This window comes from Rhizoctonia solani, chromosome 7 (assembly GCF_016906535.1).
Source record: "Rhizoctonia solani chromosome 7, complete sequence".
In the NCBI taxonomy this organism is placed as follows: Eukaryota; Fungi; Basidiomycota; class Agaricomycetes; order Cantharellales; family Ceratobasidiaceae; genus Rhizoctonia; species Rhizoctonia solani.
Window position 1 is genome coordinate 2,196,785 of NC_057376.1, and position 17,180 is coordinate 2,213,964.

General features: G+C 42.9%; 6 protein-coding genes across 6 annotated transcripts; 3 read left to right on the top strand and 3 right to left on the bottom strand.

The window, feature by feature from the left end:
• Positions 1-207: 207 nt before the first annotated feature.
• RhiXN_06860 (uncharacterized protein) lies at positions 208-567 on the top strand (the record flags this gene model as incomplete). The annotated part of the gene is made up of 2 exons (XM_043326676.1): positions 208-393; positions 448-567. The coding sequence occupies 2 exons, from the start codon at positions 208-210 to the stop codon at positions 565-567; spliced, it is 306 nt and encodes a 101-aa protein (XP_043182108.1).
• Positions 568-3,490: 2,923 nt separating this feature from the next.
• Positions 3,491-4,249, bottom strand: RhiXN_06861 (Retrotransposable element Tf2 protein; the record flags this gene model as incomplete). Its single annotated transcript, XM_043326677.1, has 2 exons — positions 3,491-3,598; positions 3,935-4,249. 2 exons carry the CDS (start codon positions 4,247-4,249, stop codon positions 3,491-3,493), a joined length of 423 nt encoding a protein of 140 aa, XP_043182109.1.
• A 54-nt stretch (positions 4,250-4,303) lies between these two features.
• RhiXN_06862 (Retrotransposable element Tf2 protein) lies at positions 4,304-6,862 on the bottom strand (the record flags this gene model as incomplete). The annotated part of the gene is made up of 3 exons (XM_043326678.1): positions 4,304-4,779; positions 4,849-5,510; positions 5,568-6,862. 3 exons carry the CDS (start codon positions 6,860-6,862, stop codon positions 4,304-4,306), a joined length of 2,433 nt encoding a protein of 810 aa, XP_043182110.1.
• Positions 6,863-6,897: 35 nt separating this feature from the next.
• RhiXN_06863 (uncharacterized protein) lies at positions 6,898-7,572 on the bottom strand (the record flags this gene model as incomplete). Its single annotated transcript, XM_043326679.1, has 3 exons — positions 6,898-7,378; positions 7,438-7,452; positions 7,511-7,572. The coding sequence occupies 3 exons, from the start codon at positions 7,570-7,572 to the stop codon at positions 6,898-6,900; spliced, it is 558 nt and encodes a 185-aa protein (XP_043182111.1).
• A 50-nt stretch (positions 7,573-7,622) lies between these two features.
• On the top strand, positions 7,623-8,381 carry RhiXN_06864 (Retrotransposable element Tf2 protein; the record flags this gene model as incomplete). The annotated part of the gene is made up of 1 exon (XM_043326680.1): positions 7,623-8,381. One exon carries the CDS (start codon positions 7,623-7,625, stop codon positions 8,379-8,381), a length of 759 nt encoding a protein of 252 aa, XP_043182112.1.
• A 1,801-nt stretch (positions 8,382-10,182) lies between these two features.
• On the top strand, positions 10,183-10,485 carry RhiXN_06865 (Retrotransposable element Tf2 protein; the record flags this gene model as incomplete). The annotated part of the gene is made up of 1 exon (XM_043326681.1): positions 10,183-10,485. The coding sequence occupies one exon, from the start codon at positions 10,183-10,185 to the stop codon at positions 10,483-10,485; it is 303 nt and encodes a 100-aa protein (XP_043182113.1).
• Between the last annotated feature and the right edge of the window lie 6,695 nt (positions 10,486-17,180).

Here is a 17,180-nt window from a genome sequence, read left to right on the forward strand (position 1 = left end):
CATTTGCACTATTAACTATTGGCAATTAGGGGTGCATATGTCTAAAGTATTCATTCCATAACACCCTCTAATGTTGTCTCCAACTCTTCCCCCACTCCTACTTGTACTTGTCTCAATGTAGGAGACAACATTTATATGATAGATCCTACTACTTGCCGCACCAAGAAGGGCACTATTACCTCTCTTGTGCGCACAACTTTGGGCAACATGCCAAACATCAGGTGGAATGGGGAAACCAAAGATACAATGATCCCTTTCCCCTCCCTGAAAAAAGATGAATGCCCTGCTGCAGCTGCTCTGGTCAAACCCATTATTGCCCCTACTCCTGTTCTAGCCTTGAACTCCAAAGGTCCAGGCCCCATGGATCTAGATGGAAAAGGCTTTGCAAGCATGGTTTGTCACGTGTGTGGAGGCAAAGGACATTTTGCATGCAATTGCCCCTCAAAGCCTATGTCAGGACATGTGGCTAATATTGAATGGTCCTGGGAAAGATCAAAGGAGGAGAGTTGTATTGAAGTTGTATCTGATAAAGAAGAGTTGGGAAAAGGGAAAGCCAAGGCCAATTAAGGAGTAAGGCACTTGGCTGTATGTTAGCAGATTTGCATCATGTAAACAACAATCTTGAAATTCTTTCACTATGTAATACATCTCAAATATCTGTGTTGTTCTCTGCAAATCTGTGTGAGACTCCCAAGACCCAAAAATCAAGTTTTTCAGCTAAACCCTTCCAGGGACAAGCCATGATAGATTCTGGAGCAACCTTGTGTTTCATCCACCCTCTTTTAATCAAAACATACTGCCTCCCCACTTATTTACATCAAATTCCAAAAAAACTGCATGTCATTGATGGTCAAGAGATAGACTCCGGCCAGATCACTCATTTTACTTGCTTTAAATGTACCATTGGCAACCATACAGAAGAATTAGAATCTCATACTTCTAATATTGGAAATCATCAACTATTTCTGGGAATGTTGTTGCTAAAAAAGTATAATCCCCAAATTTTGTGGGAAAAGCATACACTTGTCTTTAACTCTTTGTATTGTTCAAATAATTGTCTATCTATCCCCACTGTTTTGGAATTAAAAGCAGTAGAAGAAATACCAATCCCTTATCAAGAGTTCTCTACAGTTTATTTGGAAGAAGAATTGTCAAAGCTTCCTCCACACCATCCTTACAATATTGCAATTGAGTTGCTTCCTGATGCAAAACCCCAACATGGCCCCATGTATAGTCTAGGCCCAAGGGAAGATGCAGAACTTAAGGAAACCATTGAAAAACAACTTAAGGCAGGATTGATACAACCTTCCAAATCTCCTATAGCCTCCCCTATTCTATTTGTCAAAAAGAAAAATGGGAAACTACAGATGTGCGTGGACAATTGATGTTTAAATAGCATGACAAAAAAGAATGTTTATCCTTTACTGTTGCCACAAAATTTGATCAAAAAACTACAAGTGTTACAATCCCCCAAATTATACCACTAGACTCGCCTGATTTTTCTGATATTTTTACTATTTTTTACGAACTCTGTATCTTCACTTTTTCGATCACGTGATCTCGGCGCTTATTATGCCGAGATGCCGCGCCGAGATGCCGTGCCAAGGGCGCTTAGGAGAAATCCACGCTTCTGCGCAGCCCGCAGCACGCTTCTCTTTTCACATGTAGGCTTCTATTCACACACGCACAGACCACATGTAGTTAGTAGATTTGTCTATATATACAGCAGGAAAATTGCTTGGAGACCCCAAGTTGATTTTACCTCGTCTCTTATTCACTAGAGAAGGTAGCCAGCCAGCTAAGTAGCCGGCCCCCAGTAGTAACAGTAACACTCACCCTTTTACTTGACCTACCACACCTCCAGGCCTCAGGCCCCATTGCCATCAGTAGTTAGTAGTAAGCCGCCTTAAGCGGTATTAGATAGCCTTAGACTAGTAGATTACATAAGCAGTGCCTGTAGTAGTTACGGCCTTAAGCGCCCACCACTAGCGAGTACCCACCTTACAGTGGTGTACGACAACAAGGCACCAAGATCTTTAGCAAATTTGATCTAAAGGCTGGTTATAACCTAGTTAGAATCTGTCGTACACCACTGTAAGGTGGGTACTTGCTAGTGGTGGGCGCTTAAGGCCGTAACTACTACAGACACTGCTTAAATAATCTACTCTAAGGCTATACTACTAAGCGCTTAAGGCGCTCTACTACTAACTACTGTCAACAAGGGGGCCTTAGGCCTGAGAGGTGTGGTGAGTGAATATAAGGGGTAACTTCTGAGATGACTAAGGCCGGCTACTTAGCTGGCTTCTGATATCCTCCTCTAATGAATAAGAGACAAGATAAAATTGACTTGGGGTCTCCAAGCAATTTTCCTGCTGTATATATAGACAATACTACTAACTACATGTGGTCTGTGCGTGTGTGAATAGAAGCCTACATGTGAAAAAGAGAAGCGTGCTGCGGACTGCGCAGAAGCGTGGATTTCTCCTAAGCGCCCTTGGCACAGCATCTTGGCGCGGCATCTCGGCATAATAAGCGCCGAGATCACGTGACTGAAAAACATAAGATAACAAGTTCGTAAAAAATAGTAAAAATATGAGAAAAAAGAGGCGAATCCAGTGGTATAGTTTAGGGGATTGTAACAGAATCAAACAAGGCAATGAATGGAAAACAGCTTTTAAAACCAAATATGGGCTATTCAAATACCTGGTTATGCCTTTTGGGTTAACAAATGCACCAGCAGCCTTTCAAGACATGATGAATGAAATTTTCAGGGACCTTTTGGATGTCTATGTCATTATCTATTTGGATGACATTTTGGTGTTTCCTCTGAACAAGAAAGATCATGAAGCCCATGTTCAAGAAGTACTTAAGAGGTTACAAGACAATAAGCTATTTTGCAACATTGAAAAATATCATTTCTGTTGTACACCACTGTAAGGTGGGTACTTGCTAATGGGACAGGCGCTTATGGCCGTACTACTAGTACACTGCTGATGTAATCTACTCAGAAGGCTATACTACTAGCGCTTAAAGCGCTCTACTACTAACTGCTGACAATGAGGGGGCCTTAGGCCTGGGAGGTGTGATGAGTGAGTTAAGGGGTTAACGTCTGAGAACTACTGGGGGCCAGCTACTTAGCTGGCTGACTAATCCTCCTCAATGAGTATGAGACAAGGTAAAATCAACTTGGTGTTCCCAAGCAATTTTCCTGCTGTATATATAGACAAGAGCACACTATCTACATGGTCTGTGTGTGTGAGAAAGAAAGTACATAATGGAAATAAGAAGCATGCTGCAGGTTGCGCAGAAGCAGGGATTTCTCCTAAGCGCCCTTGGCATGGCATCTTGGCGCTGCATCTTGGCATAACAAGCGCCGAGATCACGTGATTAAAAAACAGGAGATATTGAGTTCGTAAAAAATAGTAGAAATAACAGAAAAATCGTCCGAATCCAGTGATATAGGTAAGGAGGTTGTAACATTGCCCCCCCCTTAAAGGCTCTTGGCAGCATCACAAGCCTTTTTGAGTCTAGCCTGATTGAAGCGCTTTATCTCATCTTGGCTGTGTTCCAACAGTTCTTCTGGTTCCCAGGAGTTGTCCTCAGGACCATATCCTTTCCATTTTATCAGGTAAAATCACTTCCCTTGTTGTCTTTTGGAGTCAATGATCTGCTCCACTTTGTACTCTTCTTCCCCTTCTATTGTTTCAGGAGGGGGTTGTTCTGGAAATGGCTGACTAGGAGATTTGTGGACCCTGGATAATAACCCTACATGGAACACGTTGTGGATTTTGAGGGTTTCTGGGAGTTTCAGTCAGTAGGCGTGGCTAGAGATTTTCTCAGTGACTTCAAAGGGGCCTAATTGTTTAGGATCTAGTTTGTTTGAGTTTGTTCTGAGTTCTATGTTTCTTCCATCCAACTAGACTTTGTTGCCTACTGAATACTCCAGAGTAGATCCTTGGTTCTGGATCATTTTCTCCTTGCTCATCCTGAGGGCTGCCTTGGCTTCTTTCCATTCTTGGGCTAGGGTATCTGCTAGGGCATCTGCTTCTGGTACATTGGCTGGGACATTTGACAGATTCATAACTGGATTTTGTCCATAGACAAGCTCAAAGGGTGTTTTTCCTGTGGCAGCATGCTTGGCATTGTTATATGCGTATTCTGCCAATGGTAACCACATGGACCAGTCAGAATAATCAGCAGCAACATAGGAGCGTAGATAGAACTTGATGAACTGATTAACCCTTTCCATCTGACCATCTGATTTGGGGTGGTACGCCAAGGAAAATGCAGGTTTGATACCCAGTCATTGGTAGAGAGCCCTCAAGAATTTCCCAGTAAATGTTGTTCCTTGGTCTGATACTGTTTTGACTGGTAGCCCATGGAGTTTCCAGATGTGTGTGACAAACAAGTCTGCCAGGCCCTTTGCTGTGACCTTCTTTGAAGTGGGGATGAAGTGGCCAAACTTTGAGAAGGAATCTATGACTACAAGGATGGCATCATGACCCTGAGACTTGGGGAACCCAGTGATAAAGTTGTACAAGATGGTATGGAATGGGAATGGTGGGACTTCCAAGGGTTTCAAGGCTATGACAGGTCCATGGGGGCAACGGTTGGCTTGGCACATGGGGCAGCACTCAACCCATTCCTTGGCCAAGAATTTCATCCCTGGCCACCAGTAGCTTCTACTGAGTAGTTCCAGCATTTGTTGCTGACCTGGGTGTCCCACCAGAGGTGAGTTGTGGAATTCCCTTAGTAACCGCTCCTTCAGGGGCTCAGAGTCTGGTACAACAAGTTTTCCCCAATACCACAGTAGATCTTCTTCCCAGTTTTAATCTTGGTAAGCCTTACAAATTGACGGTGGAGCATTGTCAGCATCTTCTGTTAGGAATTGGATAATTGGTTCAAGGGAGGGGTCTTCTCTCAGCCTGTTGCAGATTTCTGTGACAATCTCAAGTTCTTCTTCCAATGTATTTGCAAAAACTTCTGATGGAAGCATGATCTCTGGTCCCTGGGGATCATCCTTGTAGTCCAATTGTCTGGATAGTGTGCTGGGCTTCCCCAATTGCTTCCCTGGGTGATAGTGAATTTCAAAGTTGAAATCACTCAGGAAGATCCACCAACGTGCATGTCTTTGATTGAATGTCTGAGCTTGCATCCAAGATTCCAAGTTCCTGTGGTCTGTAAAGACTTGGATTGGCTTGTCAGTTGCTTCCAGGAAGATGCGCCATTCCTCTAATGCTTTGATGATAGCCAGTAGTTCCTTGTCATGGGTGTTGTAGTTAGTCTCAGCCCCCAAGAAGGATTTTGACATGTAAGCCACTGGATGTAAGCAATTATCTTCTCCCTGTTGACTCAAGATAGCACCCATTGCTACCCCTGATGCGTCTGTTTCAAGGTAGTAAGGTAGGTCTGGATTCAAGTGGATGAGAACTGGGCTCTTGGTAATTAAGGAGTTCAATTCTTGGAAAGCTTCTTCTTCCTGACTGCCCCAAGACCATGGGGTTTCCTTCCTTGTGAGATTATAGAGGGGACAAGCTACTGAACTGAAATTGGGGATGAATCAACACAAGTAGTTGACAAAACCCAAGAAGGCTTGGACTTGTTTAACCGTTTGGGGTGTGGGCCATGTGGTAACAGCTTCTATTTTTTTTTGATCCATAGAGAACCCAGCAGGGGAGATGACAATCCCAAGGTAGTCAACCGTTGTGACATGAAAGTGGCACTTTGACAATTTGCAGAACAGCTGATTTTTCATCAAGCATGATAGGACTTCTCTAATGTGTTTTGGATGTTTTGCAGGGTCCTCTGAGAAGATGAGAATGTTGTCCAAATAAATTACCACTGTGACATTGATGAGATCCCTAAACAGGTTGTTCATGAAATGCTGGAATGCCGCAGGAGCGTTTGTGAGACCAAAAGGCATGACCAGATACTCAAACAACCCATATTTGGTATGGAACACTGTTTTCCATTCATCCCCTTCCTTGATTTGGACGTTGTTGTAACCCCATTGTAAGTCAAGCTTAGTGAATATCTTTGCATGCCTTAATTTAGCCATGAGGTTGTCCTGCCTTGGGAGTGGGTATACGTTCTTGTGGGTTACATCATTGAGCTTCTGGTAATCCACAACCAGCCTAAGGGAACCTGCCTTTTTGACAAACATAACCGGTGCACCTGCCAAGGAGGTACTAGGGCAGATCTTGCCTGTTTCCAACTCTTGGTCAATGTGCTGTTTAAGCACCTTAGATTCTGCGTTGGTCATGCCATAAATTGGGCCAGGGGAGAGTTTTGCGTCAGGAGTGAGGTCAATTGCAATATTGTATTCCCTATGAGGTGGGAGCACTTTGAATTCCTCTTCCCCAAAGACTTTGGCAAATTTGTGATATTGGGCCGGAAGATCTGCTAAGGGGTCTGGGTTGGCTTCTTCTTCCAAGGCAATTTGTACCTGCTCAGGGAATGTGACAAGTCCCTGTTGCCAGTCAATGAGAGGAGCTTCTGCCATTAACCAGGTCATGCCTAGAATTGCTGGGGTGTTGCCTATGGGACAAACAAGGAAAGGGACAGTGTGGGGATGGCCATTGGCCAAGACCATGAGGTGGACCTGGTGCCAAATGCAACCAGTCTGGGATATGGTACTGTCTAACATTCTCACAACTTGTGGATTTTTGAGTTGGGTTTTTGGGATTTTTAGTTTTTCAACAATAGAGGGGGAGATGAAGTTGGAAGTGGCTCCTGAATCTATGAGGGTTCTAAGGGGTTCTGCCAGGGAATTTTGGATGTATAGATTGATGTATAATAACGGCTTTTTATTTGAATCCAGTCCAAGAGATACAAATTCTACACAATTATCTAAACTGTCCATTTTTTGAGTTGGGGGCTTGGCAGCAGTCCTTGACTTCAATCTTTTCCCAACTCGGAATCCTTGGCTACTTTGGCCACCTCCTTGATTGTGGCCCTCCATCCATTTGGACACTGTTTGATTCCGTGCCCCCTCTGACCACATTTCACGCAAAGACCCAATGCACGGTGACAGTCCCTTTCCTCCAGGGTGACGTAGTTAGGGTCTTCCAATAGGCAGACCCTGGTAGTGGTGGTGGAGGTGGCCACAGTGGCCAGGGACTTGGCAGGTGCCTTCTTTGGGCGGTTCTCCTTGTTTTCCCAATGAGTATTGTCAATTTTAATGGAGGCAGCAAAGATGGCCTCCAATTTGTTGGGAATATTGTCCTTGGTGGACAGGAGTTCCTTGACCTTCCAATGAAGGCCACGCGTGAGTTGGGTAATGTACGCCTCCTTGTTCCAATCAAGTTCCACTATAAGGTTGCAGAACTTGGTGACGTACTCAGACGTGGTGGTTGTCTGAGTCAGCACGGCTATTTTCCTGGCAGCCGCAATTTATCCCCAATTTTGGCAACACAGCACAACCTCTGTATAATTTACTCAAGGAGGGCAATCCTTGGGAATGAGAGTCAGAGGGACAACAGTCCTTTGGCAGCCTGAAGAAATGTCTTACATTGGCACCTCTTCTGTTGCAACCAGATACCACAAATGAATTCTATGTAGAGTGCAAAGCATCAGATTATGCCACCAGAGCTATACTATCCCAATTTAACTCCAAAGGGAAAATGGCCCCTGTAGCATACTTATCAAAATCCTTATCTCTGGCCAAGAAGAACTATGACATTTTTGACAAGGAACTACTTGCAGTCATCAGGGCAGTTAAGGAATGGCACCATTTATTGGAGGGATCCAAAATGCCAGTCCAAGTTTTGACAGATCATAAAAACTTGGAGTATTTTTCAATGTCACAATCCTTGAATAAATGTCAAATCCAATGGGCAAACTTCCTAGTAGACTACAATTTCCAAATCATCTATAGACCCATGGCACAGAACAAAAAAGCAGATATCCTTTCAAGACACTATGATTTGGTAACCCTTGATGGGGGGGTAGAGAACCAAGTTCTCCTGAAACCAGAACTTTTTATTGCATCTATCACTCCAGATCAGGAAATTAACAATCTCATTGGTGAAGCAATCTACAAGGACATTTGTCTCAAGGAAATTTTGTACAAACTCCAGAACAAGGAAAAGGTCATAGATTGGGAATTGAAGGAAGGCTTACTATGGTTCCAAAAGAAAATATTTGTACCCAAAGATGAGACCATCAGGGACCTTATTTTGGAATCTAGGCACAACTTGGCAGCTGCAGGACATCCAGGACAAGCAAGGACATTAGAGCTTGTTGCAAGAAGCTATTATTGGCCATCCATGACAAAGTTTGTCAATTCCTATGTTAGCCACTGCAAAACTTGTATACAATCAAAACCCACCAACCAAGTACCTGTGGGCCTGTTAAAACCATTGCAAATCTCTGTGTCATAACCCATATCTGGAAAGGTTATTACCATATATATCCACTGTCAAAGATATATATAGTATATGTGATGCACAGTGATATTTTAATAATGTAAGTTGCTGGGGGATGTTGCACTCCCCCTGCCCCCCTAGCTGCAGGCCAATGTTAAGGGAGCCTGCAGGCAAGGTCTGAATATTATATTATTAGAGAAGAGATTATGTCATCCCCCCCCACCTCAAATCTGTAGTAGTTTAGTATAGTATTTGATAAAGGACTGGAGGGGGGGAGGTCATGTGACCCTGGTGGACTGTCAGTCTCTAAGTCACAAGCGCTTAGAGTAATGACAGTTCTGACTGCATATATGCGGGTATATGCGGCCTTCTATAGACTGTGGCATATCCTATTAGTAGGTGGCTTGGTCAGGAGACATGCCAGCAAAGGCATGGGTCATGACACTCTGAACGTCCCTGGGAAGATATAGCCTATGATATGATAATTGGACTACCAGTTTCAGAAGGTTTTGACACCATTTTTACAGTCATTGACAGGTTTTCAAAAATGGTTCACTTCATTCCTACACAATCCACAGCATCTGCCATCTATATAGCCAACCTTTTCATGACATATGTTGTAGACACAATCAATACCACGGAATTTATTCCAATTTTCTCAAATTTAAACAAAGTTAACTGGACAACATTTCTAATCATGTGACTTTGGCGCTTATATCATATGCAAAGCGCCAAGCCACGTCCCCATCCGCACTTAATCAGCATACCTAGCCACCTCCACCTATGACATCATCATGCCATGTCAGTGACACGTATGCATGAGTAAGGCCAACTGTGGAGCAGGGTTCTTATTTGATACGGTATTGTGTATAGTGTATTTGTAATTAGCTCTGTCCTGTAATATATAAGGAGGCTAACCAACCATGGTAACACCCAGGTCAATTACCTCTTGTTGAATCCCCTAACTGTACAAGGCCTTAGGCCAGTAACTACTTAGTCCACACCTGTACTTGTTGCCTTAAGCAACTTGCTCACCATAGATACATAGTTTGCCATTGCCTGTAAGGCCCTGGTCACTGTACTTAGGTAGTTAGTTGTTGTAGGTAGCTCCATCACTGCCTTACGCAGTTCCTAGTTAGTTAGATATGGCCACAAGCGCCTGCTGCCTCAACGCCCCTTAAGGACGTCTAGGACAACATACATATGGAAATTGCATGAATTACCCAAAAGCGCAGTCTCCAATAGAGGCCCTAACTTCAATGCCAAATTCATCAGACATCTGTATAAAAGGCTGGACATCAAACCCACATTCTCTACAGCCTACCATCCCCAAACAGATGGACAGACAGAACAAATTCAACAAGAGGCTGAAGTCTTTATTTGCATGTTTGGGAATCATTGTCAATTGGACTGGGTCTCATTACTACCCATAGTGGAATTTGCCCTTACTAATCTAAAACAAACATCTACAAGCAAATCACCATTCCAAATATGCTATGGCTTTAATCTGCAATTCTCTGTGGGTCAGAAAACAGAGGAAGGGGTTCCCAACACAGACAAACATGCTGAGTTCTTGGAAAAAGGGTATGACAAAGTCAAAGCAGCCTTATCCTTGTCACAAGAAAGGATGAAATACTTCTATGATCAAAGGCACAGGGAAGAAGAGGAAATTCAAGTAGGGGATAAGGTCTAGTTAAGCCATCAGAACATATCTACCAATAGACCATCCATCAAACTTAGCCATAAAAAGCTAGGCCCCTACTTGGTAATTGATAAAATTGGATTGCATGCATACAAACTACAACTGCCCCATACCATGTGCATACATCCAGTTTTCCATATAAACCTCCTTACAAAATTCCACCCTGACCCTCATGGACAAGATCCTCCACAACCTGCACCTATCATCACAGAAGAAGGTGAGGAGGAGTACAAAGTAGAAAGAATCTTGGATAGCAAATGGAAGGGATGCAGCAAGGCAAGGAAACTCTGGTATCTTGTCAAATGGAAAGGATATGACAAGGGAAGCAATTCATGGGAACCAGTAAATAACATGGCTAATGCCAAAGAGGCTATGGAAGATTTCCATAAAGAACACCCCAACGCAGTTGGAGCTTGAAGAGGGGGTCATGTCATGACCTTCATTGGCATGACATGAATTTTTACTATTTTCTATCTTTTTTCTGAGACAGTTTCCTTTTTTGGTATATATTTATGACTTATCAAGATCATGTGACATACTTGATATATGATGTGAAATTGTAAATGACTCATTATTTGGTACTGTTGTCTTTGATGTGGCTCACCTTATGTATATAAACCAGGTCAAGTTGCCACTAGAACAGCAAGACTTGACCTCTTTGTCAATTCATCCTAAGCTTTTACCTTATCCCTTTGCCCAGGTTGCTTGTTGACCAATAGTGCACTTTACTACAAACCCTTAACCCAGGCCTCATCACCCTCTACCCATCCATATCCCCTGGGCCTTTGTTGCCCCTCTTGATTGCTTCATAGTCCATTTGTTACAACCTCCTTTCTTACACCACTGGAATTGGACAATTTTTCTGATATTTCTACTATTTTTTACAAACTCTGTATCTTTTGTTTTTCAATCACGTGACCTTGGCGCTTATTATGCCAAGATGCTGTGCCAAGAGCGCTTAGGAGAAATCCACACTTCCATGCAGCCTGCAGCATGCTTCTTATTTCACATGTACACTTCCTTTTCTCATGCACACAGACCATGTAGATAGTGCCCTTATGATATATATATAGCAGGAAAATTGCTTGGAGACCCCAAGTCAATTTTACCTTGTCTCTTGCCCATTAGAGAAGGTATCCAGCCAGCTAAGTAGCTGGCCCTCAGTGGTATACTCACGCACCCCTTATATCTGCTCACCACACCTCCCAGGCCTAAGGCCCCCATTGCCAACAGTAGATAGAAGTAGGACATCCTAAGTGTTGTAGATACAGTAGTATAGTCAGTAGGATAGCCTTAGTTAGGAGTTTGCACTGTTTAGTATGGCCTTAAAGCACCCGCCCACCAGTGTGTACCCAACCTTATAGTTGGAGTACAACACCATTGGTGATAGGGCCACAGACTTTAAACCCACTTGTATCATAGGTCCAAGCTTAGTTGTGACACTACCTATGACAACAAGCTAACTAACTATGGTGACAAGATGCTATAAGGTGTTGGTGAACTACCTAAGTACAGCAAGAACAACGCTTAAGGCGCGTAACTAAGTATTTACTGGCCTAAGGCCTTGTACAGTATTTGGGATGCAACAAGAGGTAATTGACCTGGGTGTTACCATGGTTGGTTGGCCTCCTTATATACTCTATCTGCTAGCTAATTACAAATACATTATATCCAATGCTGAATTCAATAAGAACCCTGCTCTGCAGTTGGCCTTGCTCATGCATACGTGTCACTGATATGTCATGATGACATCATAGGTGGAGGTGGCTATGTGTTTGCTGAATAAGCGCAGAAGGGGATGTGGCTTGGCGCTTAGTGTATGATATAAGCGCTGATGTCATGTGATTGAAAAAAGTTGTCCATTTGACTTTGTTTAAAATTGAGAAAATCAGAATAAATGTCCTTGGTATAATTGTGTCTACAACAAATACTATACTAAACTACTACAGAGTTGAGGTGGGGGGGGGATGACATAATCTCTTCTATAATAATATAATATTCAGACCTTGCCCACAGGCTCCCTTAACATTGGTCTGCAGCTAGGGGGGCAGGGGGAGTGCAACATCCCCCAGCAACTTATATTATTAATATATCACTGTGCATCATATATACTATATATATCTTTGACAGTGGATATATATGGTAATAACCCCTCCAGATATGGGTTATGACATGTTCTGTACCAGACATCTAGACCCTACCCCTAGCATGTCTAACATACCCCCCCTCCCTAACATTATCCCCTATCCCCTAACATACCCCCCTATGCCCCCTAGCATATGCCCTTACAATAACATTGCTCTGTTTCCTCCTAGCATACCCCCTTATCCCCCAATAACATCTGATATTCTGCCAATTGCTAGCCTAGCCTACTTCTGTCTGGTCAGGACAATTTTTATATAGCAACATGGGTGTCATGCCCTGGAGGCATGACCACCCTAGAGTCCACTAAGTCAAGGGGGTGGTGAGTGTGTGTGCTGTTTTCATGGAGGTTTATGGTTATCTGCATCTTTATGCTATTCAGGTGCTGCACGCTTATTATGTAATCCAATCACATATCTAAAGGTCATGTGATCATATCTTTCTTATCTTTGGTCATGTAACCTTATCTTTGTTATTATGTTTGTTCACGTATTTACTATTCCCTTCCCTTGTGAATACACAGGTGTGCAAATGAAATGCAACATGTGACTGCATTTCATGAATGTGAATGCAATGCAAGAACAATGAGGATTTACATATGGATGTATTAGTACAAGATGTAGATATAATTAATTAGAGCATAGATACAAAATATGGTGGTGATCCAATGAGGCTACATGAAGGTATGCCTTGAGGTATGCTGCTGGGTGTTGCATTTGATTTGCAAATCCAAACCAACTATCCCCAGCTCTTGTAGGTTTTGCCAATTTTAACCATTTCTTGGCCAAATTCAATCAGACAAAAAATGCAAAGGTACTCCTATACACTAAAGAAGCTTATATGTAGGCTTACAGTGCATATGAATGAGTTTCTGGTGCTCTATGGCTACCCAGTAAACATTAACTCTTCTCCCCCTCTCCCCCTGGATTACTCTAGATGTGGGAACTATTGGGAGTCAAGAGTCAGTAATTAAGTACATGGTACTATTTAGAGTATATTATTGCACTTTTTTGATGCATGGCTCAGGGAAAGGCAGAGATATTCATGACATTCATTGAAACTGAATGACCTGCCCAAAGGTGAGAGGCCTGTAATAGCAGTAAAAATGCAAAAGAGAGCAAGCAATTGTAGCCAGAACATCAACAGAGTGTTAGAGATATACCATGTCAAAACTGAGACCAAGCCCATAAAAACTGATGGTGTGAGAGACCATGCAATGGAAAACTCTCATGAATGGTCAATTTTACTATGAAATTCCAACCATTCATGAGAGTTTTCCATTGCATGGTCTCTCACACCATCAGTTTTTATGGGCTTGGTCTCAGTTTTGACATGGTATATCTCTAACACTCTGTTGATGTTCTGGCTACAATTGCTTGCTCTCTTTTGCATTTTTACTGCTATTACAGGCCTCTCACCTTTGGGCAGGTCATTCAGTTTCAATGAATGTCATGAATATCTCTGCCTTTCCCTGAGCCATGCATCAAAAAAGTGCAATAATATACTCTAAATAGTACCATGTACTTAATTACTGACTCTTGACTCCCAATAGTTCCCACATCTAGAGTAATCCAGGGGGAGAGGGGGAGAAGAGTTAATGTTTACTGGGTAGCCATAGAGCACCAGAAACTCATTCATATGCACTGTAAGCCTACATATAAGCTTCTTTAGTGTATAGGAGTACCTTTGCATTTTTTGTCTGATTGAATTTGGCCAAGAAATGGTTAAAATTGGCAAAACCTACAAGAGCTGGGGATAGTTGGTTTGGATTTGCAAATCAAATGCAACACCCAGCAGCATACCTCAAGGCATACCTTCATGTAGCCTCATTGGATCACCACCATATTTTGTATCTATGCTCTAATTAATTATATCTACATCTTGTACTAATACATCCATATGTAAATCCTCATTGTTCTTGCATTGCATTCACATTCATGAAATGCAGTCACATGTTGCATTTCATTTGCACACCTGTGTATATAAGGAGGGTTCTGAGAGCCTTAGGCCTCAGAACTCAACCTCTTATCCCCTTCCACCACTACCTACCCTAAGACATACAATTAAGAGTATTGCCTGAGAGCATACCAGTCACTGTCAAATATCTTGTCAGAGCCAACAACTACCACAGGGTAAACCTAACTAGCTAACAGCCCAGAGGGACTTAAGTATGGGCTAGTAGGATCTAACAGAGCTCAAGGCAACTGCCAGATAAAGGGGTGGACAAGACCAAATATAGTAAGAGTGCACTATGCTGTTAAGACAGCTTGGCAAGGGACCTTTGACAGGGACTGGTATGCTCTCAGGCAATACTCTTAGGTGTATGTCTTAGGGTAGTAGGTGTGGAAGGGATAAGAGGTTGAGTTCTGAGGCTTAAGGCTCTCAGAACCCTCCTTATATATTCAACAATCAGAGGGAATAGTATATACAGTGACAAACACAATAACAAAGATAAGGTCACATGACCAGAGATAAGAAAACAAGATCACATGACTAAAGGTCATGTGATGAGATTACATAATAAGCGCTCAGCGCCTAAATAGCATAAAGGTGCATATATCCATAAATCTTCATAAAAATAGCGCATATATTCACTATTTCTTCGACTTAGTGGATTTTAAGGTGGTCACGCCTCTAGGGCATGACATATCTTTAGCCCTGCTATCTTTATAGCACAGTGCATCTTACTGTATCAGGTCTTGTCCTACCCCTTTCCTGGCATTGCCTCTGAGCTCTGTTAGGCCCTACTAGCTGATAAGTCCTATATTAGGCAATAGCTTCTTAGGTTTTTCCCTCTGGTAGTTGTTGGCTCTGACAATGGGTTAATGTAGTCTAACAACAACAGCAGGTAGCATGAATCTTGTGAGGCTAGCATCTTCTAACTTGGTGTTGAGGCAATGGTGGGGTTGCAAATATGCCACAAAAGGGAACTATGATACAATGACTAATCATCCATGAATGGAAATTATGTCCAGAATGTGAGGCCATGATCTTCTTATATGGTACAAGTCACATGACTTGATTCATATAATATCCCATATGAAGAAATCATAGCCCCACGTTCTGAAGATGATTTCTATTTTTGGATGATTAGTCATCATATCATAATTCCCTTTTCTGGCCTCTCTGCAACCCCACCCATTGCCTTTAAACCAAGTTAGTCACTAACATCATCCCCTATCCCCCTAATATATCAGTCTGTCTCCTACTATCCCTGCCTTCATTCACATTGATCTCTATGCCATACCACGTTGCTGCTCACTAACATTATCCCTGTCCCCTATAATGATCCCAATCCCTCCAATCCCCTGATGATGTACCCCTCCTCACTAAACATTATCTTGTACTCCCCCAGCAGAATCCTCTATCTGCCCTATCACCCACCAATGTACCTGGTCACTAACATTATCCCCAATCCCAGCTATCATGCTGCCTATACCCCCTAACAACATACCACCCCTTACTAACATTACCTGTTATTCCCCTAGCATGTCCCCCTTATGCCCCCTATCCCCCTACTAACATACCCCCCCACTACCATTGTACCTATCCCCCATAGCATACCTCCCAATCCCCCCTAACATACTCCCCCTGTGTTACACCCTCATGAGCTATACCATTTGTTACAACCCCCTAACTTATACCACTGGATTCAGACAATTTTTCTATTATTTTTAGTATTTTTTACGGACTCAATATCTTTTGTTTTTCAATCACGTGATCTCGGCACTTATATTGCCAAGATGCCGTGCCAAGGGCACTTAGGAAGAATCCACGCTTCTGTGCAGCCTGCAGCACTCTTCTCTTTTCAAACATACTCTTCCTTTTGCACAGACCACTTTGTAAATAGTGCCCTTGTTATAAATACAGCAGGAAAATTGCTTGGAGATCCCAAGTTGATTTTACCTTGTCTCATATTCATTGAGGAGGCCATCATCAGCCAGCTAAGTAGCCAGCCCCAGTAGTATTACCAACCTACCCCTTTACTTCACTCACCACACCTCCAGGCCTTCAGCCCCTTTGTCATTGTAGGTAGTACAGTAGTTGCCACCTTAAGCAGTTAGTAGCAGAAGATAGCCTAGTTAGCAGATTAGTCAGCATTTGCAGTGTATTAGATACAGCCTTAAGCGCCCAACCCACTAGTGTGTACCCACCTTACAGTGGTGTACAACACCATTGGATTTGGACAATTTTTCTCTTATTTTTACTATTTTTTACAAACCTGATATCTTACCTTTTTCAATAATGTGATTTTGGTGCTTATTATGCCAAGATGCCATGCCAAGGACAACCAGGAGAAATCCATGCTTCTGCACAGCCCACAGCATGCTTCTCTTTTCACATGTAGGCTTCTATTCACACATGCACAGACCACATGTGATTAGGATCATTGTCTATATATACAGCAGGGAAATCACTTGGAGACCCCAAGGCAATTTTACCTTGTCTTTCATCACAGACAGGTCTCAGAAGCCTAGCCAAGTAGCTAGGACCCTAGTAGTACATTGCTTACTCCCTCTATCAGACTCACCACACCTCCCAGCCCTAAGGGCACTTTGCATTGCCAGTAGTTAGTTAGTTGTTGCCTTAAGCAACTTAGATTCAGTAGTATAGCCTTAGAGTAGAGTTCACTGTGTTTAGTACGGCCTCAAGTGCCCATCACCAGTGTGTACACAACCTTACAGTTGGCACACAACACCCTCACTAACATTGCCCCTATTCCCCCACTAACATACCACCTCACTGACATTACCCCCTGTTGCCCTAGCATACCCCCATCCCCCTAACATCCCCCTCTCACTAGCATTATCCCCTATCCCCCCTAGCATACTCCTTATTCCCCCTAACATACCCCTCTCACCAACATTACCCCCTATCCCCCCTATCCCTCACTAACATACCATCTCACTAACATTCCCCCTATCCCCCTGCTAACATACCCCCCCCTCACTAACATTTTCCCCTATCCC